At 35.0% G+C, this 24,446-nt stretch overlaps 3 protein-coding genes across 5 annotated transcripts; 2 read left to right on the top strand and 1 right to left on the bottom strand.

Annotated features, from left to right (window-relative positions):
• Positions 1-2,307: 2,307 nt before the first annotated feature.
• Positions 2,308-15,145, bottom strand: LOC126701735 (splicing factor U2AF-associated protein 2). 3 transcript variants are annotated; one of them, XM_050400076.1, is made up of 16 exons: positions 14,943-15,145; positions 14,489-14,616; positions 14,265-14,379; positions 13,142-13,249; positions 12,714-12,848; positions 12,403-12,635; positions 11,600-11,830; positions 11,362-11,454; positions 11,249-11,287; positions 8,735-8,824; positions 8,548-8,650; positions 8,374-8,454; positions 6,724-6,800; positions 5,653-5,733; positions 3,434-3,525; positions 2,308-2,671 (listed from the first exon to the last, which is right to left on the bottom strand). In XM_050400076.1, the coding sequence occupies exons 2-16, from the start codon at positions 14,591-14,593 to the stop codon at positions 2,641-2,643; spliced, it is 1,614 nt and encodes a 537-aa protein (XP_050256033.1). In that variant the 5' UTR covers positions 14,594-14,616; positions 14,943-15,145; the 3' UTR covers positions 2,308-2,640. The 3 variants fall into 3 exon arrangements, with proteins under 3 accessions (XP_050256033.1, XP_050256032.1, XP_050256034.1); XM_050400075.1 differs by having other exon boundaries at positions 2,308-2,652; positions 14,943-15,144; XM_050400077.1 differs by having other exon boundaries at positions 2,308-2,652; positions 12,714-12,942; positions 14,265-14,374; positions 14,943-15,144.
• Positions 15,146-19,719: 4,574 nt separating this feature from the next.
• On the top strand, positions 19,720-20,163 carry LOC126704161 (uncharacterized mitochondrial protein AtMg00310-like). Its single transcript, XM_050403187.1, has one exon. The coding sequence runs from the start codon at positions 19,720-19,722 to the stop codon at positions 20,161-20,163; it is 444 nt and encodes a 147-aa protein (XP_050259144.1).
• Positions 20,164-23,235: 3,072 nt separating this feature from the next.
• LOC126702999 (uncharacterized) lies at positions 23,236-24,242 on the top strand. Its single transcript, XM_050401884.1, has one exon. It carries the CDS (start codon positions 23,453-23,455, stop codon positions 24,020-24,022), a length of 570 nt encoding a protein of 189 aa, XP_050257841.1. The 5' UTR covers positions 23,236-23,452; the 3' UTR covers positions 24,023-24,242.
• Positions 24,243-24,446: the final 204 nt, after the last annotated feature.

Genomic DNA, 24,446 nt, shown 5'->3' with positions numbered 1-24,446 from the left:
GTATCTATAGCAAAGACAAGACAGAAGGAAATCAAATGGAAGCCTCTAGCCAGCGACGAGATTAAAACTAGTTATGATGGGGCAACCTTTGAAGATACAAGTGAAGCATGGATTGTAGTGGTAGTTTGGCTTGACAGTGGAGAAATTTTAGCTGCCCATTATGAATAAACTCCATTACCTTCTTCAGTAGAGGTTTTGGAGGCTTTAACAGCGCGAAGGGCAACTCAGTTTGTTGTTGAATTAGGCTTACATCACTCGGTTTTTTAAGGAGATTCAGAGTTGGTTCACAAGGCTCTCACAGATGGTCCCTCTCCCCGCTTAGTTATCGGTCATATTGTTAAACACACATTGTCTATTGCGAGTTCTTTTAAAACTCATTCATTCTCTTATATTAAGAGATAAGGTAACTCTGTAGCCTATGCCTTAACTAGGAGAGCTAAGTTTTCTTATCCTTTGTTAATTTGGATGGAGGATATTCCACCATACATTTCTCATTATGTTGTTGTTGATTTTCTTTCTGATTGAATAATAATACTTAGTTTCTTTCATTAAAAAAAGAAAAAAGAAAAAAAACCATAAGACATAAAGCCAAAAATTACAAAATATTGTGGAGTAAATTCCTTAAATTATTGCAAACATAGTAAAATGTATTAAAAGAATGAACAACATTCGAAAAGAATATAATATTTTTAAAAATATTTTTTATTTATTAAATTTGTCTCTTCTCTTTTTTCTTTTTTCTTTTTGGCTAGGTGAGAGGCCTTACCTTTTTTCTTTTTTTATTATTATTTTGCAATACTTTTAGACAATTAGATATAATATATTATATTTTAGGAGACCTCCTTACATAGCCGATTGCACTTACACTACTAGCATTCCCTTTAAATAAATAAATAATAGGGGAAATGGGCGTGTTAAGTGGACTTTTGGAGTTTTCCATTGTTACCTCAGTCAATAAGGAGATTCGTTTTTATTTCTTCAAAGATTTTTTTTACTTTAGATTATATTTATTAATTTTTTAGTTATAAGAAAATAGTTTTAAACAGTTAATTGAGTACTTGTACAGAATGATCAACATTGACAATAAACATAAACATTAATTGAAAAAAAAAAAAAAAAAAGGAAACTTTAGAGACCAAATTCACTTTTTGTATAATTTATCTTTTAACCTATTCTTAATCAAATCCAAGGCACACGAAAATTGCTCAATTTAAAAATCATGCACTATTATGTTGAAGATGTTTCCTCGTTATATAATTTTCGAATACGACTTGTGTTCAATGCATTAGTGTATTAGATATGTTAAGATACAGACATGTGTTTAGTGTTTGGATCCGACACAATCCAAATCCAAATTTCATCATTTCTTTTAATGCTAAAATTTCCATGTCATGTGACTGACCATTGTTAAATATGAGATTCTCAACAACAACAAAACAATTATGGTTAAGATGATGTATTTATTTACCTAGAACAAACATTATCATTGTAGATCTGATAATTAAAAAAAAAAAAATCATAATTGTAATTTGTATTAAATGCTATTCCCCCTCCCCCCCCCCCCCCCCTCAATATTTGAACTAGAACAATAGCAATTAGTAATAATGTCTACTTTTCAGATTTTACTTGGTGTAAATAGCAAAAGAGAATTTTTTTTTTCTCATCATAGAGGATGAACAATTACTATTAAATGGAACAACCATATTTGTCTTGAAAGTTGAAACACAGAATGATTTCCATTAAAAAGAAAATAAAAGGGATGACCTGCAAATTTGATTTTCAACAGGGTCTTGGGTTGTGCTTGTTAGTACAACAAAAAATAAAACCATAAAAATATAAACACAACAACAACAAGAACGAAGCAACTAACTGTAGAACCAAAGCGCCAATTTTTTTATGGTGATAAGACACCAAAAAAAGTGTTTTTGGTGTGGCCAAAAAAATAAAAAGGTTATGAATGTAACTGATCACCAACTGTCATACCTGCTAAATTTTCAACAATATTATCCAGATTATTACCAAATAACTTCCATTGAACAACAAAGCTTACTAAGATTCCTCATCTGTGAAATGATCAAAATTCAAATGCAAAGAGGTATGTCGGTAATTGACAAACAAAAGGATCATGAAAATTTGCCAATGTTGGTGTATCAAGGTCTAGGAAAAGATGGCACAGTGGGATAAATAATAGTTCTAAGTAGCTTACTAAAATTCATCAGTGAACAGCTTTGGTTCCCAAATAAACGATAACTATCATTCAGCACAACCAAAAAAAAAAAAAAAGAAGAAAAGAAAAGAAAGAAAGGGTAACTATCAAACTTCAACATTTCATAGCTCACTAAAAAAGTGCCAAATATCAACACTTTCTTTACAGATGGTCATTTTTTTTATCGTAAAACCTATATTAACAGAGGTCATAGGATAATGTGGATCTTAAAGCACCATTATCATCCTCAAGTTATAGATTTCTACACAACAAGAATTAGTCCTTCGCGAATACATAGTAAATTTGCAGCACTGATACCAACTTATTCAGCTTCAAGCTCAGCACCAAACTGCTCCAGCCGTACAGCATCCTCATCCAAATTCCGCACCAGAGCATGGTTGACCAAACCATCATCCTCACTGGCATGTATCTGTCTACCACCAAACCTGAAGAGAAAAAAGAGCCCTATACAAAATGAAAAAATAGAAAAGAAAAGGAAAACGAAAACAAGTTGAAATAATAACACTATTAGCAAAAAATGCCAGCCAACATACATCTTTAAATTTCAAGCCAAGCTACAGGGATTTCAGGAACAGATGCAGGGAAGCAAAGCTTCTCAGTATCTCAGGGAGCACATGGTTTACTTTATGATATCTTCTGTGTTAGCTAATACAATGTCCCAAGTTTACTTGATGATATTTTCCATGCCAGCTAAAAAAATGACCCAATTTCAAGTATAACAGCAGCAAATAATATGGCAGTTGATCCTTTCCCAAGGAAGTTCTATCACGCTCAAGGTAATATACCCACAAACCTAATGAACCCATTCTAGACATTGGGAGTGTGAAAAAGACCTTCAACGCCATATCAGATAGGAGGATATATACTGACACAAGTTGATGCCATTACATCTAAAGAATCCTATGGTGACACACCAGCAAGACCCATATAGATTGGACAACAGTTACTGCGAGGAAAAAACTTAATATCATAAACCAAATAAAAGGATCTTCCCCCCACCACCCTGGGGGCCCCCACCCATGCATGGGGCCAAAAACTATCTTAGCATGAAAAAAAAATCCATGTCATTCCATTTTGTGATATAGAAAGATGCAGTTAGCTACCAGACTTTAAGTGAGGCAAGGAGCACAGTAACTGCACTCACATCATAAAATTTTTGAAGGGGTTTTATTTATTTATTTGGGTGAGTAGGTTCTTATCAATTACCATCTTCCATTCATTGTTTCAATGCACTTTTGAGCGTCCTTCCTATCCTTGAATTTTACCAAAACAACACCTTGTGGATGATTCTCGCAAACCTGCAAGCAAAATCCAAAATGAGCATGAGAAAAAATAAATAAGAAAGAATTTCAAAGAAATGAAAATGGACAAAACCAAACCATCACTCAAGATAAAAATCCAAAGCTATAAAGCCAAAAAAAAAAAAAAGAGTAAAGAGAAGCTTGGCTCGTTGTGATTAAAAAATGTGAAAAATGACAATAAATTTTTTTAAAAAAAAATTAGAAAAATGACAAAAGAATATAAAAATACTAACATAAGAAAATCCATTTTCAATAAATTTATTTTTATCTTATTCTTCACAAATGCCAAAGCAGAAAGTACAGAGGAAAGAAACTGAAATCTAGACATGGTTAAGTGAACACTAAGAAGGGCATAAAGAAATCCTATGGTCACAAATTAGTAAAATGGAGAAGGAATAGAGGATTTAGCCAATAAAAACTTATAAACATAAAAACACAAGGTGATTCTTTGTCACCCATTCTGTTTCTTTTGACCATGGAAGTCTTGAGCTGAATTTTAAAGAAAAACTGAGGAGAGTGACTTAATTTGTGGCTTTCATGTGGGGCTCAACAACTCTAGGGTGAGAATTTCACACCTCCTTTTTGCAGACAATACTATTTATTTTGCAATGCTTCTACGGAGCAGTTACTTTGCATCAGGCTGGCTTTGTCATGTTTTGATACTGGTTTGAAGGTTAATGTGGGGAAAAGTGAAATTGTTCTATTGGGGATGTGAGTAATTTTGGAGAGTTTAGCTGACGTTCTTCAATGTAGGGTGGATTGTTTGGCTATGAAATACTTGGGCATGCCTCTGGGTTCCCCTTTCAAGAAATCTTCTATTTGGAATCCCATATTAGAGAAGATGGAACAGAAACTTTTGGGTTGGAAATGTCTTTACCTTTCAAAGGGAGGCAGACTCACTTTGTTGAAGAGCACTCTGTCTAGTCTTCCTACATACCATTTATCCTTGTTTACCAGCCCTAAATCTGTGGCTGATAGATTGGAAAGAATTCAAAGGAATTTCTTGAGGGGGGCTTCGGATGAGGGGTTCAAATATCCTTTGGTGGCATGGGATAAAATTTGTTCACCTATTGAGGTGGGTGGATTGGGGATTAGGAGGGTTATTTGTTTTAATCAAGCTTTGTTGGGGAAACGGCTTTGGAGGTTTGGTAGGAGTTGGAATTTGAGGTTTCACAGAAATCTTCACGATTGGGAAACAGAGACAGCAGTCTCTTTTCTTGATCATATTTACTCTCAGGTTCCAAGGGGTGAGGGCAATGACAGGATGCCTTGGTATCTTAAAGGAAGTGGTAAGTTTGATACCCAAACTTATTATCAAGTGATTACGGGTGTTAACAACTTCTCATTTCCTTGGAAGGGTATTTGGACTTCTAAGATTCCTAGAAGGGTTGTATTCTTTTTGTGGACAGTAGCTTGGAGTTGGATTCTTACGCTGGATAACCTTATGGGGATGGGTTTACTTTTAGTGAATTGGGGTTGTACGTGTCGTAGGACGAGAGAATCAGTAGATCATCTCTTACTGCATTGTGATGTTGCCCATGCTTTGTGGGGAGCTGTGCTTCAGTTATTTGGAATTTCTTGGGTCATGCCCGAGTCAATTAAGTGCTTACTACTTTGCTGGAGGAATGGGCTAGGGAAGCATTGTTTGAATATTTGGAATTTAATTATGGGGTGTTTGATGTGGATTGTTTGGAAGGAACAGAATCGTTCGCTCGTTTGAGAATTGAAAGAGTTACTTGAATCAGTTAAAAATTGTGTTACATTGCACTCTTTTTGATTGGTCCAGATGTTGGGGTTTCACGGATTGTCCATCCACTTTTGATTTTCTAGCTTCTCTTAGACTTCCCATATGATTTTTTGAATTCTCTATTCCTTTGTGTTCATTATAATGAACTCAAAAGATTCATTTTTTATATGATTAATAAAATTGCATCACTTAATTATCAAAAAATAAAAAATAAAAGTCTTTTAATAACTAATCATCTTACAGACCTGAGCAGTCAGCACTGGAAATAAGCTGGTGGAATTGTCAATTAAATAGCTAATTCAACATATGTCTCAAGAAAGAGCATATTTATAAAGAGGAAAGAGAGTGAAAACCCCTGATTATGAGAGTTAGATTACCTTGACCAAGTCCAATGGACCAAGCTTTGTGCATTCCTCCTTAACATCTGTCTCTAAATCTAAATGCAAATTTTCATCAGCCTGTGAACATTTGGAAAAAGTCAAACTCAGAGAATCCACAAGTCTAATTTGTTACTACTTGCTAGTAATAGCATATATCCTATCAGAGAGGAGCATGCATTGTAATATCAACTATTTATAGATGGAAATCAGAAACAACTGTCCTATTGTTCTAAAATTTTAAGTTGGAACGTTCATGTTTAAAGAAAAAAACCATAATTGAATAATAAAGCTGATGCAGGACAATGAACTCTAAAAAAATTGGGATTCAGTGTTTGGGAACCAAAGATAAGAACCTATAAATCAGCACCTAGGGTTTGTTCGGAATCAGCACTAAGCTGTTAAAACAGAAAAATATACCCAAGGGTGCAAGCATGAGAGAATGATACGAACCCAAGAACCAACACCTGGACTTATTAGAATGGCATATTGTTTCTAGTAATGACAATGGCATGTAGTTTAGAATGAGAGGGTATGGGTGGAAGCAGGACAAAAATGAGAGGAATAGGAAAGGTTGAGGTAGAACAAGTGATGAGGGGAGGAGAGAAGTAAAGGACAACCGCAATTTGGTTAAATGGCCTAAGGTGTTCAGGGAAAGCTAGTGTATGGGTTTCAAGACCTAAATGGCATGAGTTTGAGAAAATTAGAGAGAGCTGAAACAAACTGTAGGAACCATCAGACCTGCTTACAGTTCACCAGTTGTTATGCTTAGACTGGCAGTTTGATGGTTTTAGGTGGATTCTACTAAGTACAAATTTGAAGTATTAATTGGACCATTACAGAGACCAGTTCATGGTCAGATCAATCCAACCAATCTGTCTGGTCTGGTTTTTAAAACACAGGTCAATAACAGTAACATTAAATTCACAATCTGTGATTTATAAAATTGGATTCCAATGTCATTATCCAGATAGGGGCAGGACAGGCAAGGCCACAGATGTTGTAACAAGTTCCCATCACGATAATCACAGGGAGAAGTGTCCTACAAACCATGGGAGGTTCAAAACTTACCCTCATTTCAGCAGGAGTGAACATGTAACGAAGAATAACAGTAGCAGGAATTGAGACCTTTGCATCATCACGACCAGCTGTGCCACATAAAAGAAAGATCATGTTATTGTCAGGATACACAGAACAAACAATTATCAAAGCTGAGATTTCAGATCAATTCCTCCAACAGATAAAAATGAGCTTTAGAATTTATTGTAAGAGTATGACATGTAATTTCTTGATTTCATCCTCATTAGATTCACAAAGAGATCAGCTATATGTTCACTTAACCAAGAAAATCTTACATATAGATCTGAAAATACGAAGAAAATGATTTATCATGCATATACAGAATCAACAGCATTTCATTTTCAATTTTAGGAAGATAAAAACAGTCCACACGCAGTAAGTTGAGAGAGAGAGAGAGAGAGAGGGGGGGGGGGGGGGGGAGAATTGTGGACTCCATCCTTCTTGGGTTTTTCAAAGTGGTTAATTACTTAGGAATGGAGAGTATAAGGCCAGTAGGTCATAAAAACAATCTTTTCTTCATAAACTTCTTCCACTTATAAATAAACTTCATCCTTTTTTTTATTAGAAGTTTACACACAAAAGCAGTGGGTTTTGAACCTACACCCTTATGCTCCACCCTTTCTTGTGGGGGGAGGAGGTATCATTTAAGCTAGAGGTCACTGGCAATAAACTTCATCGATTTCTTGAAAGATGAAAAAACTCCATCCACTAATCTTTTTTTTGGATAGGTAATGTAAAAACTTTTATTAGAAAAATAAAACAGCCCAAGTATGCAGGAAATGTACTATAGGGGCATCAACATCAAGAAACCAAATTACAATGATCAAACAAAACAGGAAGGGAAAAACAAGAAAAGGTCAATAAAACTAAACATCATTCAAGAAGAGTCATCCACTAATTCATTCTACTCATAAGAGAATTGTCTCTAAACCATAATTTCTTAAATTTACCAACAAAAAAAAAAGGAAAAAAAATATGGGGGAAAAAAACCAGTTATAAGATTATAAAATACTGAAAAGGAGGTTATTGGCACCTCTAAAAACGAGGATTATAAACCAGAGTGACTTTCTTTTATGTGGAAACTGTAACATTTGAATGGTTCATCTCTCCAGCCATAAATAAAAGGTGCTTAATTTCTTTGGATAGTTTTAATTCGAAAGTGATCATCAAGATCAGCACACCAAGCACTTCTCCATATTCTAATTCCCAGTATATGGACCCAAATATGTGAAAAGATAAGAAGATTCTAGGTTGCATAGTCCACAATCAAAACATCAACAAGTGCTGCAGCAATAATCACAAAGCTAAATGTCATGGCAGAATCATGACATATACTTAGACATCATTTCAAAAGGCGAAAAAGATACAGTGTTCAGTACCCACACCTACTAGATCTAGCAAACTAGGTATAATGCATCAAAACACAACAATTAATTAATCAATAATACAAGACACAAGCTCAGGGGGAAAAAAGCAATAGCAAAAAACAGAAAAAGAAAATCAACAAAATTAAATTAAAAAATTTAGATTAATAATGTGAGATACTGATACTACTAAGAACCAATCAGCACTCAATTAAAAGGATTTATATCGTATATTATTGATGTACTAAGGAGTTCAAGATGCGAGATAAGAACCCACCCCAGCCAAGCATCCTCTCTTCTGCCTTCTTCAGCTTCTTCTTCTTCTTGTTGTCAACTTGTTTGGCACGAAATTTATCCCCTGAATGAAGCAACACAAAAGCTCATAAATTAATCTTTCTTAGTGAAATCAATAACAACTAAAAGTATATATTATCACCGATACACATAATACCTTTCTGCTCAAACTTAGCCAGGGTGACTGACATAGGGACCTTGCCATCAGGACGTAGAGGCGCTCCATCCAAAATTTGGACAGCTAGAGCAACAGATGGTTCCTAGAGTAAACATACAAATATAAATGCCCAAATACAAGGACTGAAAATGTCACGTCACAAGCACAGCAACATGGAGAACATTACCTTCAGATACGTAACTAGTGCGTCTCCCTTTTTCCTTCCTGTCTCCTTGTCAACATATAGCTTCACACGTGGTCTTTTTGTTTCAGGATCCTACAATTTTTATTTTTAGATAATTAATAAAATTAAAAGAGTGCATAAAGGGATGCAACCTAATACATGAGATGAATACAGTAAAGCGACTGAAAAAAAAAAAACTTATAGAAGATCCATAAATTCCAACAAATTGAAAAAAGAGAAGCAATTAGTGGAAGTCGTCATGATACATGCAATATGAAATGCTAGAAAACAAGATATTATTTAATATCCATGGATACATTATCTATGTGTATGTGTCTGATCTACAATAAACATAACATAAAGTTAGAATCTTTACAAGGTTTACGGTAGGTACCATGATTTATAAATATCACATAGTATTTAAGACCAAGTTATAGAAATAAATGAGATTAAAAAAAAACATGAGAGTAATTCCATACACCAATATGAGCTTACCCAACAGACCGATTAAGTATTTAAATCATATTTCATGATGAGGATTGTAGCAAAAACAGTGGCCCTTCTTATAGACTAAAAAGATCGTAAAATATATGCAAGCATGACAAAAGCATATTCAAACTCATCAAATTTGTCCACTATGGATACCAAGACACAAATAAATGGTGATGCATAGGGCTGTCAATGTTCGAACCAACCCACGAACACGACACAAACCCGACACAGGTTTTTGTGGGTTAAGGCTGGGCCTTAACAGGTTTGGGTCATAAACGGGTCGACCCAAACGCAACACGATAAGAAACGTGTTATAAGCAGGTCAACCTGCGTGACCCACAATAAACATGTTTGACACGCCAATTTATTCGTGTCAATCCAAAATGACACATTTAACATAACCAATTTTAACTCATATAACAAATATATATTCCTTTTATTTTAGACTTGTTAAATAACTTTTATATACAACCTATATTTTAAACTTAAAAAGAAAAGAGAGTAATTACAAAAACTTACAAGGGATATAATTGGAAATTGAAATGGGTTGAGGACTTTAAGTGTATGCACTACTTTTGGGATTTAAAAAAAAAAAATTATTTATAAATGGATGTTATATTTAATATTAAGCAAGTTGAAGTGGATTGTGTCACATTCGCATCAACCTAGTGTCAAGTGAGTTGGGTCAGGTCACCCGTCTTATTAACAAGTCGGGTTAGAGTTGAAGGATCATGACACGATTACTAAATGGATTAGGTTCAGGTTGTGTCATTTAATCGAATGCCTTTACCTTGACACGACACAAACCTGACACATTGACCCGAATTGACATCCCTAGTGATGCAGGAGCAGCAAGTTATTAATGCATAAATAATGAAATAATCGTACTGTTCATGCAAATGTAGTGGTTTCACAATTAGCAGTTCACTTTCAATTGTAGTATGCAATTTTATCATAAAAAGCACCTGCTACAATAACTCTGATCTAAGTAATTATGCTCAGTATTTGGCCAAAATTTGTCCACACAAATAATAAAAAATGTGTAAGAAGGCATAAAAGTGTGCAGGAGATGGGGAAAATCCATGCCACAATTTTCCAAAAAAGTCATAACTTCAGGTTCAAATCCAACTTACCAAACCTAAGATCTTTTTTCACAGCATTTTAAGGTAAAATTCTAATGATCTGGCTAATAATAAGCATACTACATGTATAAAGATTTAAAACCTTGTTGGATTGGATGTCAGTTTTGCATAACTGTTCTTTATATTCTGTTACTGATTTAGTAGATTCATGTAATTTGCTTGATTGATTGTATGGTTCCCAGCTGTTACTTTCTATATACTTGGGTGATTCTGTTTTTTTATTTCAATAAGAATTACTTATCCAAAAAAATAATAAACATACTACAAGTATAGGTTTAACCTTTTAAAATTTGGGTTATTATAGAATCAAGAGAAAAGCCTTGATACACTACAGTTTTTTATTTTGTTATACCTCATTTTTTCAGGAATTCTATACAGGGTGTTCACCTGCAACGGTCCCCCTTATTATATTTATACGACTTAAATAATAGATCAAAATGATATCATAATCAGAAGAAACTATAAATCTTGAAACAATTAACTGTAAAATTACAACTTAAAGAATAGATCAAAACGATAATCTGAAGAAACTAGAAATCTTGAGCAATTAACCGTAATGCTAAATACTTTTTTTCTTTTCTTTTCTTTTCTTTTTTTTTTGGGGGGGGATAAGTAATAAAACTTTTATTGAAATAACAAAGAGTGGGGTCCCATTGTACACAGGCAGTTTACTTGGGAGGCAACAAAAAGTCAGCTAAAATGCTAATTTTTTACATTCTGTAGAGTATGATTTTAATGGTGTCAAGTTTCTTGCCTCCATATAAAAGCAGAGCTTTAATTATAAGATGATTTAAAACAAGTAACATTAATTGGGGCCCTGACTCATTCTCAGATCTTATGAAATTATATCACATAATTAAATTATGAAGGACTGAAATGCTACCTCCTTTATTATCCCACACTTGGAAAATACCTCCACTACCTGCAATGGATTCCAAATTAGTTTCCTGCAATGAGAAATTCTTAGACAAGATAAACAAAATGACCATGACTTACTTCATCAATGGTAACATCTTCAGGAAGCCCAGTCACATAAACATGTGTATTCACTTTTAATTCAAACCAGCTATCGGGAGGTTTATTAGCTTCCTGGATGGTTATAACGATACGAAAGGAAATATTAGGCAACATGTTCAGTTTCAATATAATTCCAATCAGGACTAGTAAAAAAGTAGCTAGAATAATTAAATTTAGAAATCGAGAGAGAGATGCTGGAAAATTTAAGATGAAAAACCTTTTTCTCTGCTTCCTTGTCTGGTAATTTTCTCTTGCCATTTTGCATTGTTCCCAATATCTCACTGGCATCATCAACTTCTTCCTTTCCAGGGGCATCAGAAGTGATTACTGTTTCATTAACTTCTTTCACCGGGGCATCAGAAACACTAAAATTTGGAAAGACTTCCTCTTCTTGCAAAAAGGTCATCTCTTCTGGTCCATATAGCTCGCTTCTGCTGAGTGTGTCATCCTATCAAGCATTAAAACAGAAAAAAAGATGCACTTACAATTAATAGAAGGCATGTAACAAATAAGAAGACATCATAAATGACAATGCAAAGCATTTATATAATAACAACATAAATTTGAATTCTGTTAAATTATAAAGGCTAAATTTTCTTCCTAGGTGTTTCTCTTTGATGATAATAACAAAAAAAAAAAAAAAAAAGTGAAGATATGAAAATTAAACCAAAATAAGGAACTTGAAGTGTGCTTGAGCTCAAAAGGCCAATGTCACATGAAGCTGTATGATGCAGGGTAAAATCATTATGATACTTAGGGCATCAAATCATCAACAAAAACAAAGTGAAGATATGCAAATTACACCAAAATAAGGAACTTGAAGCGTGCTTGAGCTCCAAAGGCCAATGTCACATGAAGCCATACGATGCAAGGTAAAATCATTATGATTCTCAGGGTATTCACAATATTCCCATGCTAGGTTATCCAACCGAATATTAATAAGGTATTATTAAGTGAATTAACAGGCTGGTAATTACAAGTTTTAACATAGAAGGTAATGCTTATGCCAAAAGCACCAACCTGAGGAACCCATGCTCTAAGACCCCGATCCCACTTGTACACGGTCCCATCATCATCAGTGAACTCTTCCTCACCCTCTGGTGGCGTCGAAGGTCTATCAAGATCAAATTCCCCTGAGTCACCACCAACATTGCCAGAAAGAAATTCGCTCTTTAACTCATCCGCCTCTGCTGCTGCTTCTGCCTCTCTAACCACCTCCTGCCATTTCTCATACTCATCATCGTTGGAATGCACTGCACAATACATAATATGGTAAGATCTCTAATTCAGGAGATGAAGTACTGAAACATAAAATAGAAAGAAGACTTCACATGTCGTTGAATAACCAGCTCCCTGCTGAGAAATTCCAGTCAGCAACCCAGGGATTGAAGACAATGGTTGCCATTCACTTCTTCCGTCTGCCCAGACAAGTGTACTTTCGGAGAGGTACCCGTTTACGAAATGCTCTGTCAATAGATGTTTCAATAGCTCGTTATACCAATTCAACATGATAGAGATGGAACAATTTTCCTGAAACCGTGCAATTTTTTACTGGTAGAACTGAAATTCAAGAGAGAAGATAAATAAAATTAAAACACTAAAGATAAATTGTTTACAAAATGAACCGGAGACCCTTTATTTTAGACAGTAAGCCAATCCAATTCATGTTTGCACTAGTTTTAAGACAACTGATCCATATTTCACCTAGTTGGCCATTTTTAACAAGAACAATAAAATTATCTACTAATACAACACTCACCACGCAACTCTGAAAAGGCATAAGGGCCAACATTTTGTTGATTATCACCAAGAATATACCATCCAACTTCAGTAATAGTCTCATAGTCCCCATCATTGTGTTCCACATCTGTTTTCAAAATCCAAGGAAAAAAAATCTTATTATTCTTGCTTGTCTGCCCAAAAGGCCCCTCTTTTACTCTATTGCAGCCAATGCAAAGAGTGGAGACATGATTCAAAGTAAAAAGAGTATTAAAATAATTGCTATCATGGTAAAGCACACAATATAGAGCCAAAATGTGAACCCAAAAAAATCTCCTAAACCATGGAAATTCATAAGATCACTCACAAACACATTTCCCATTTATTTTTATCTTTCTTTTCTCCCCCTTGTGTAATGAACCAAACCCAAAACCCCAACACAACCTGTTAGGGTGCAGCCTAGTGGTTGGATGGAGGCTCGGGATGAGCTCTAGACCCAAACATCCTGGGTTTGATCACCACTAGGAGTTCCCCTGGACTGCCTGATACACGGTTTTGGCGGGTAGGGTTGTGTATCTGTGATTTTCTCCCTAGGGGTGGGTCCAAAGGGCCCCCCGCCTTGGTGAGGTTCCATGTCATCCAAAAAAAAAAAAAAAAAAACCAAGGACAATCACACTTACCAGTATACAATGAAAGCAATATTTAACCAAAATGGGTACCCAAAAAATTCCCCAAAACACTTAAATCAATAAAATTACTTACCAACCCATATCCTGACTCACTTCTAAGTTCTATCTTCTTCTCTTTATATTCACATGAACTAAACCAAGCTCAACCCTAGCCAAATTACACTCACCATTACATAAAGGAAACAATATCGAACCAAACCATGTACTTTATCATTTCTCTAAAACATGAAAATTCATAAAATTACTCACCAACCCACTTGCTAATATTCACTTTCATCTTCTTTTTTTCTTTATTTCAATTATATGAAGCAAGCAATATAAACACAAAATGGGTATAAATTTATTTTTCCTCTAAAACACTAAAGTTCCAACACTAACCCTATTCCCACCTTTAGATTAAGAACCACTGAAATCAAATATATAAAAATAATTAAATCTTTGACAAATCAGATTGCAGAGAATAAGAGCATGTACCAGGTGGTTGTTGTTGTTGCTGTTGAGTCTCAAGGTCGTTATGAGACGACATTGTTTTTGGCGGTGAATTCTCTGAAAGGTGTTGGTTTGGTTGTGTATCAGGTATCCTTCTGTTCTGTGGAAAATTTAGAAAGAGTTAGAAGAAGAGGTTCACTATATTTATTACATATCTATAACTAGTTTTTTTTTTTTTGTTATTGTTTTTGTTTTTTCCCATCTTTCACCTCTTCAGTTACATGATCCCGTGCCGGATCATGTGATGAATTATTAGCATTAGACCCGGTTGTAGAAGCGTGTTCATTAGACGGTGCGGCGGAGGCAGACTCCATTCCGCTCAATCAACAATTTCAGACTGGCAGCAGCAGCAAACCATTTTTTATTAACAAATAAAAATAATAATACAAGTGTATTACAACTACGAACACAGCTTTGTCACATACATTTCAATTGTATATATACGACACTGTGACACAAGCAATTTCAGAAAAATTATAATTTGACACGAATACGACATGGATATGGCAGCCTAAATGAAGTGTCCGTGCTTCCTAGATAATAAATTTATAATGGTATGTAAGCTAAACTAAACTCAGCTACATGTCACAAACATTTGAATGTATAATTAATTGATTAATTAATTAGTGATTATTGAAAAGAATAATTGAAGATAGAAGTTACCCAGTTGACTGATTGAAAGCAGAGAACCAAAGGGTCGAAACAAGAACCTTCAGTAAGAGAGTCCTAGTCAGAGAGAGAGAGAGAGAGTTTACCGAACAGGGAGAAAAGAAGATGAAGAGGGGGCGAGAGACCGAGAGAGAGAAGAAGAAGAAGAAAAGGAGCCCACCGAACAGAGAAGAAGAGAGGATTTACTTTCAAGGGCTAGGTTGGGCAAAAGGTCCAAAACGGCGTTGTTTTGGGGCCGGTTTTCGATTTCCCCTTTTTTTTTTCTTTTTTTTTTTTCTTTTTTCACTAAGGCTGTGTTTGGTTGCTGGAAAACGTTTTCCGGAAAATACATATTTTCCGGAAATGCTAATTTCCGGAAAAAGAAAATGTATTCGGGTGTTTGGTTGTCTCGGAAATCGTTTTACGGAAAATCAATTCCGGTGTTTGATTCGTCCAAATATTTTACGGAAATCGTTTTACGGAAAATTAATTCCGGTGTTTGGTTCGTCCAAATATTTTACGGAAAATACTTTACGGAAAACGTTTTCCCATGTTTGGTTCGGAAAATACTTTACGGAAAATAATTTGGATCATTTTACGGAAAATGATCTAGAATCTGGCCCTAAAAAATCGTCCATCCTTGAATGAAGTTTTGGAGGAATTGGAGAAGATCAATGCTATATTTTGCTCTTATAGATAAAATTCAAGAACCTGCATTCCCTATACATATCTGTAACAATACAAAAATTATGGTCATTTGGTTCAACATCAAACATAATCATTCGAATATACCCATAATATTTATATAAAAACAGCCACATCAATCGTTCACCATTGGCATTACACCTCAATGGCATACAAAAATGATACCTATTTGTGGTATCTGAACAGTACAAATACATAATTTGGGCAATTGTATCGTCCCAATAATACAAAAGAGTACATATATAATACATTGATAGGTCAATATTAATACTACAACAAAAGTTAATTCCTAAATCTACCATCACAGTCAGCATGAAATAAGCAAATCAAATTTGTGAGAAAAAATAACCATCTAACCACAGCTTCCTCAACCTAGCATTCTTGGCTAAAAATCCACGTGTCGTCTTCTCATTCTCACAAAGATGGTCGAAGGCAGTAGCGAGCATATCTTCGCTATATCCATCCGCCATCATAGCCATTACCTCATTATACAAAGTTGTGTAATCTACCGGGCCTCGATTAATTTCTTTCAGAGCGACAGCTATTTCCTTCAGCTGATCAGACAGATCAGTCAGCACACTATCATCAGCATTAGAAGCTGCACGCCCTCTTTTGCGGGACTTGGAAATTTCCGACCCAGTGGTGGATGATTCATTTTCGTTCTTCCCCTTTTCAACCACACATTCATCCACATTATCTGTAACAAACTCTGCACTATCCCCATTATCCCCATTATCTGGCTCATTTTCGATATCCACTCCGGACTTAGCAAAGGCACTTGTGGCTGTGTCCTTCCCCACCACAATCGCTAATTCATCGTAAAACTCAATTTTTTTGTTCAGATACTCGGCATGCTTCCGATGTGCCTGTAAGGGAGAAAATAACGTATATAATAATGCAATAATAACTTCACTCATAAATTCAATATAAAATACTATGCAATAACAATTAAAGCAAATACTTCATACTTTTTCCTACATTTTCTCAGTAATCAAACAAGTAATGCAAAAAAACTCTCAAATAAGGATGAAACAAGTCAATACATTATGCTACTATTATGCACACTTCACTGCTAAGAGAGCCCAATTAAAAAAAAAAAGAAAAAAAAATTAGAACAGCAAGCACAAATCTTTTGGTTAAAAACTTTGTTTTCTTTCATTCACTTCTTCCTAGCAACCAAATAGAAAGATCAAAGAAAACAGTGGATCCTTAATTTCCTATTATTCCCAAGTCATAGCTGAAAAAAAACCCATTAAAAGAATCACCTTAAAAAGAAAGTATCAATCTTTTCTTTACTTTCCCAACATTTTATTAGCAACCAAACCGAGAACCAAATAAAATTGTAGCTCAGACACATATACACATATAGATAGATGAAAACGCATAGATATGTATAGATATAATTCATAGGTAAGGTGACATGAAAGTTATGTTTGGAAAACCTTATAAAAGCAATGGAATCCTAAAAAGAATGACACTATAAATTTCATATAAAAGGCAAAAACATATATTATTATCTATATTAAGAAAATATAGTTGGAAGCCATACCATATGCAAACAAGTATGCTATTGATTACACCATAAATAAAATCAGCCACAAACATATAACATCCAAACCATCACATTGCATTCTATTTACACTATAACAATACCATCACATTGATAACTGCACATTGATATAGCACAATACCATCACATTACATTCTATTTATAATCACCTATATACCCAAAGCACCTTCAATGAAGGTTTAAACACACACATATTGGTCTGCAAGAACATAATAACACCAAGCATGGGTGAAGCCCCAAAATTTCTACACATAACCCAACTAACCAAATTCTAATAAAAATCACAGCAAAAACCAATCATGCATAACCAGTCAAGCCCCAAAATTCTAAAAAAAAAATTCAGACCACAAACCAATTGGGAATAACCTGCAATCAGAAAAGCCCCAAAATTGATATATGCATCACCCATAAATACACAGTTTCATAAACAATGGATAATTAAAAAAATTGATAAATAACCTGCAATCAGAAAAGCCCCAAAATTTCATATGCATAATCCACAAATACACAGTTTAATCGACAATGAATAATTGAAAAAATTAATAAATAACCTGCAATCAGAAAAGTCCCAAAATTTTGATATACATTACCGACAAATACACAGTTATAAACAATGTATAATACAAAAATTAATAAATAAAAACATGTAAATAATTATATAAATATTTATATAAATAAACAACTAAATAAATATATATATATATATATATATATTTCAGAGATCGGATCAGGAGGATGGGCTGGACCGGTGAGGTGAGTGGATCGGAGGTGAGTGAGTGTGTGGATCGGACGTGTGGGTCGGAGGTGAGGTGAGTGTGTGGCGGATCGGTGTGAGTTTGAGCAGGTCATTTTCTCACCGTGGGTCTGCGGCGTTTGGCACGGTGGTCGTCTGGCAGAGCTCGGCGTGACCGGTGTGAGGTAGATCGGTGTCGGTTCGTGGATCGTTGGCTCTCGTTCTTTCTGTGTTTGGTTGGCCGGATCGGAGCTCTGGGTGGCTGGATCGATCGGAGCTCTCGCACTTCGTTGGCTTCGATCTCGCTCGTTGGCTTCGATCTCGTTCGTTGGATCGTTGGATCGTTGGCTTCGATCTATTCCGCACTTGGATCGTTGGATCGTTGGCTTCGATCTCGTTCGTTGGATCGTTGGCTTCGATCTCGCTCGTTGGCTTCGATCTCGCTCGTTGGATCGTTGTGTTCTTCGATTGTTTTTTTTTTTGTTCTTTCTCTCTCGCTCTCGTGTTGTGTTCTCTGTTTTTTCTCTCTCTCTCTGCGTTTTGCAAGCCACGGAAATGAATTGAAGTGAAAATGAAGGCAGAAATTCATTTCCGTGGTCAAGGGTGAAAATTTCGGTCAACAGAAATCATTTTCCGGAAAATAATATTTTCCGTGACAGCTAAACGCATCAATTTTCCGGAAATTGATTTCTGGAATTGGTTTGAAGCCGATTCAAACGCACCCTAAGTATTAAAATACACAAATAGAGGGAAGAAGGTTTTTTTTAAAAAAAAATTTATGGTTGTGTATATCCAAAAGGGTTTGATTTTTCCATTTAAACCGGCATGTCCCTGTCACTATTTTTTTTAATATTTATAATATATTAGTCTTGTTACATGCGCTTCGTGCATTCAAAAATATTTTTTTTTCTAGTATCATAATTTTTCTTTTAAAAAAAACTTGGATATGTTTTTTTTTTTTTTTTTAAGAATATTAAGTATTTTTAACACACACAAGAAGAGAGGGGAAATTTTTTTTTTTAAAGAGATTTACAATGGTGTATATCTAAAATAGACTAATTTTTGGATATGTTTATTTTAAAGACATTAATTAGTAGGAGAATGTCATATTTTGTAGGCATTTGAAGTGGAGTTGAAGATATATTTTTACTGGGTTGTCCTAAAAATTTTTCCTTACTAAACTAAAGTTTAAGGTATTTCTAAACCACATAAAATACCTTCTAAAGACGGAAATTCTTTTTAGATAATATAGATATTTTCGATTTTTAGGCATAAGTAAGATGTTCCCCTTTTGTTGTTTAAAAAAAAAAAAAAAAAAAAAAAGCCAGTTCCATTTTAAAACCAAGGTGATAAATTAATAGTAGAGAATAGTTTTTTTATTTTTTATGATTTTCAATTTTCAATTTCTAATTCACAGTAGGACAAGTGAGAAGACATGAATAACATAGTGGTAAGAAGTAAGAATTGATATACACAATCATCGCACATATGAACAAGCTTCGGGACAACAGATCAACCGTGGTAAAACTCAATTGTTTTTTAGCTCAAACACAAAGCAGCCCACCCGCAACAAAATTTCAGATTTGTTTGGTGTTCCGGCGGTTTCCCAATATGAAAAATATTTGGATCTTCCATCCTTTGTTGGGAGAGCAAAAAAGAAAAGTTTTAGTTACATCAGGGAGAGAGTTTGGAGTAAAATCAAAGGGTGGAAAGAAAAACTTTTGTCCCAAGCCAGTCGTGAAGTCCTCATCAAATCTGTCCTTCAAGCAATGCCAACATTCACTATGGGGTGTTTCAAGCTTCCCAAGAGCCTTTGTAAGGATATTGAATCATTGATCCGAAAGTTTTGGTGGGGTTATACGGGGGAGGCCAGAAAAATCCACTGGGTAGCTTGGAACAAGCTTTGCTTACCAAAATCTCAAGGAGGTTTGGGGTTTAGAGACATTGAAAATTTCAACCTGGCTTTATTGGGCAAACAAGTTTGGCGCCTCCTTTATAACACCGACTCTTTGGTTTATAAAGTCTTCAAAGCTAAATTCTTCCCTAACTGCTCCATATTAGACACTGATGTGAAGCTTTCTGGGTCCTTTGCTTGGCAAAGCATCCTTAAAGCAAGGGAAATTGTCAAAAGTGGTTCAATTTGGCGTATTGGCGATGGGAGGCAGGTTCGTATTCGTGGTGACAAGTGGCTGCTTGACAAGTGTGCAAGCAGAGTGCTATCTCCTTAGAAAAATTTGCCCATCAATGCTCGGGTTTGTGCAATCATTGACGAAGATGGCCATTGCTGGGATGAAGATCGTGTATGTGCCGAATTCTCCCCCTAAGAAGCTCAAACCATTTTGGGGATTCTCCTCAGCTCTCGCCAAGTCCCTGACACACTTATTTGGGCAAGTTCTACATCTAGGAAGTACACGACAAAGAGTGCATATAAATTGCTCTCTAGGACTCTGACTGTTGGACCATCAAACCCCTCAGCTCACAGTAGTTCCTGGAACCATATTTGGGATTTGGAAGTTCCAAATAAAATTAAACATTTTATTTGGTGAGCATGCTGTGAATCTCTCCCCACAAAGAAAAATCTGTTCATCAAGAAAGTTACTCGAAACGCTGTCTGTGATCTTTGCCATGTTGGTGTTGAGGATGTGATTCACGCGTTGTAGGGCTGTCAAGTCCTAAAAGAAGTTTGGTGGGAAGAACCATATCTCAGGAATCAGTTGGCTGCGCAATTCGTGGATTTCAGGGACTTATGGCTTGGGATTATAAGCAACAATGATCATTCCTTGGCAGAACAGTTTGCATATGTTTCATGGAGTATATGGCACAATCGTAATGCTCTTAGATTGAAGATTTCATGCATTCCAAATAAAAAAATCTATGCTGACATGCAAGATCGATTCAAGGAGTTTCATTCAGCCAAAATCTCAACAAAGTTAGTGAGCCAAGATTCAATGGTTCAACCCACAAACTCTGAACCCATTCTTTGGAAGCCACCTCGGAGCCCTTTTTGCAAAATTAACTTTGATGGTGCTTTGTTCTAGGACCAAAAAACAGCGGGTATTGGAGTGGTGATAAGGAATTCTGGTGGCCATGTCATTGGTGCACTTTCAGACAGGATTTTCCTCCCTGCAACAGTGGACGACGTTGAGGCTCTAGCCTGCAGAAAAGCAATTTCCTTTGCTTTGGAGCTTGGCGTTGAGAAAGTAGTTCTTGAAGGTGATTCTGATATTATTATTCAGGCTCTCAACGCAGACTCAATCTGTGCCAACTCTTTCGACCATATTATTGAAAACATTAGAGTTCTAGCTCTAAATTTTGCTTCTATTTGTTTTTCTCATGTAAAAAGACAGGGGAATACTGTTGCTGATAGATTGGCAAAGTTAGCTAAATATTCCCTTTGTCCTAGCTTTTGGGCTGATGGCTTTCCCAGGGACGTCCATAATCTTGTAGTTGCTGACAGGTGTTTCTGTTGATTTATTAGAATCTTGGTCTTGTTTCTCAAAAAAAAAAAAAAAAAAAAAAAAAAAAAAAAAAAATCTAAAGAACACTTTTTATTTATTTTTTTTTTTTTGGGATAAACTAAAGAGCACATTTTTAACGCATAATAATTGATAAACATATATATAATGTAAACAGTAGCACAAACGATAGTGAAACTTCATGGACTAATTTGACAGTTACGGTACGGTAAAAGTGAATGGATTTTTAGCCTGAATTTTTTTGAAACATATTAAAAAAAAAAAAACCTAATAATTCAAAAGATAATTGAATTTCCTTAATATTTAATTCAATTTATTGATTATTATGGAGCTAAAATGATTTTTTTTAAACATAATAAGAAATGAAAATTAGAACAAATGTTGCTTAAGGAAATAATTCAAATTATAATTTTTTTTTCACTTCAAAAGAATCATTTCACTTTCTTGAAAAATTCTATAACTATACTGTTTTTTTCTCTTAATAATTTGAAATTGTAATAACAATAAATGACAGGGATTTGAAATTATGAATCCTAATTCTTTTCATAAAGAATAACAAACTTGTAAAATTCTAGGCCTCTAACTAAAGTGATAGAGGATTTATCATTTTTTTTAATTGTTTACAATTATGATAACCATCATACTCATTTTATTTTTGAAAAGTCAAGCATATCAACAACTGTCATAAGCTCTTCTTTAAGACCTATTAATATCTACTCCCTTCGTCCCACTTTGTTTGTCCTCTATTCCATTTTGGGATGTCCCAAAATATTGTCCTGTTTCTAAAAATAAAAGTCATTAGTTTACTAATATTCCTATTATACCCCTAAGCCTTATTAAGAATAACTCCTTTTAAAAAAAGTTGATAAATTTATTTAAGGGTAGTTTTGTAAACTTATACATTTTTATAAGACAGATAAGATAATAAATGATGTTCCCTTAAAATGTTTGACTTTTTAAAAAGGACAAACAAAGTGGGACAGAGAAAGTAACTTTTTTTTTTTAATAAGATAAACAACAATCTGAGATGAGGGATGGAGTTAGGAGGGGCCTGGGCCCTTCTGGCCCCCCCAAAAAAAAAAAATAGCTATATTTTGTATTTTTCTTTAGTTGAATTCCCTCCATTCCAAAACTTTAGCCCATGTTAGTTAGCCCAACGTAACCTAACCCAACCCAACCTAAATAGCCTAATCCAAATTATTTTAATATTATATGAATGCTTATTTTATTTTTTTATTTTTAGAGTTTCAACCTTTTTTAATCTTTAATTTTTTTTTCTTATGCTTTGGCTTCTCTAACTTGAAATTTTGAGTTTGTACCTATCTAAAATTGCCAATAATTTATAACCTTTTTTTTCTTTTTTTCGCTGCAATGTCAAGGCCATCTGGAATAATTTGGAAACCTAAATAAGTTTGGAATATTGACGTGAAATCAAAACCAGCATTCATGTGACACATTCTTTCAAAAAAAAAAAAAAAAACAGTATTCATTCATGTGACTCATCTACAGTCCCCAGTTGATTCTCCAAAAAAAAAAAATCTAAAATCCCCAGTTCTTCATCAAGGAATCTGAACCGTCTGATCTGCTTACTTCAATCTTCATTTTACCTAATACATTGGCATCAAACGTACAATTCAAAATCCAACAATCCGAATCAAATGAATGTTATCTATATATCAGTATCACAACACATACAAAAGCTCCAAAAAAACGAATAACAATAATAATAAAAGCAAAGCTAGCCGTTACAATTTGTCTTGTGGGGTCCTTTGACTTTGTACCTCTCAGCTCTCTCACTCTATATCTTCACCCTTTCCACTCCTCATTTTTCTCCAAACAAATCCACCATTTCTGAGCTTCCAAAATTCAATTCCTCACCTACCCATTTCCCTAAAACCTCTCCAAACACTTTCAATTTATTGAATTCTGCTGAATTTTGAAAAGAAAAAAAAAATCCCCCCCATTTCTGAGCTTCAAAACATCTCCAAATCACCATCAATTTATTGAATTCAGCTGATTATTTTTTTTCAAAAATCCTCAAATGGGCATGAACACCATTACCATGGGCTCAGTGACTCAATCCCATTACCACACCCATAAGGTCTTCCTCTTCTGCAACTACATTCTCCTTGGTGCAGCCTCCAGTTGCATCTTCCTCACTCTCTCTCTCCGGCTCTTCCCGTCTATATGCGGCTTCTTCCTAATCCTCCTCCACATTTTCACCATATCCGGAGCAGTCTCCGGCTGTGCAGTGGCCGGCTCATCGGGGAATAGCAGCTGGTATGCAGCTCACATGGTGGCAACAGTGCTCACAGCGATTTTCCAAGGGTCGGTTTCCGTGCTGATCTTCACGAGAACCGGGGATTTCCTCGGCCAGTTGAAGTCCTATGTGAGGGAAGAGGATGGTGCTGTGATACTAAAGTTGGCTGGTGGGCTGTGTGTGTTGATATTTTGCTTGGAATGGGTGGTCTTGACACTTGCATTTTTCTTGAAGTACTATGCTTATGTTGAAGGTGATAATGTTGGGGCTAATAGCCATGCTATGAGGAAGAGTGCCAAGGTGGGACAAGAGGAGGACTTGAAGGATTGGCCATGGCCTTTCCAAGTCTAAATATTGATACTTTGGCTATGGAATTGTCGTGCCACCACTGTGTGCCATCTCTACTTTGCGGCATAATATTTCATTATTGTTGATTCATTGGAGTGATTATGATAATGTGTTTATATATATATTTGTGTGTATGTGTGTTTTTGCAATATTGATGTAGTAAAAATTTATCTTCAAAGTCTTTTCAGACTTCCTTCCCCGGGGATTTTTAAGTCTTCTTTTAGCACATTTTTGCAATTTACTTATTTGTATATTCACTTTGTATATATATATATGATTACTTTGCAGGTTGAAAATTAGTAATCTTTAGAAGAATTATTATTATTATTATTATTATTTTTTGTTTTGAAAACCCTCTGAACATGTTTGAGCGTGCTCAGAGAGGCTAGTGTGTATATATATATATACACGTGGGATTTGCCTGTAT

The sequence above is a fragment of the Quercus robur genome, chromosome 10 (assembly GCF_932294415.1).
Source record: "Quercus robur chromosome 10, dhQueRobu3.1, whole genome shotgun sequence".
Classification (NCBI taxonomy): Eukaryota; Viridiplantae; Streptophyta; class Magnoliopsida; order Fagales; family Fagaceae; genus Quercus; species Quercus robur.
The sequence above is the reverse complement of the archived record's forward strand: the minus strand, read 5'-3'. Positions and strand labels throughout refer to the sequence as shown.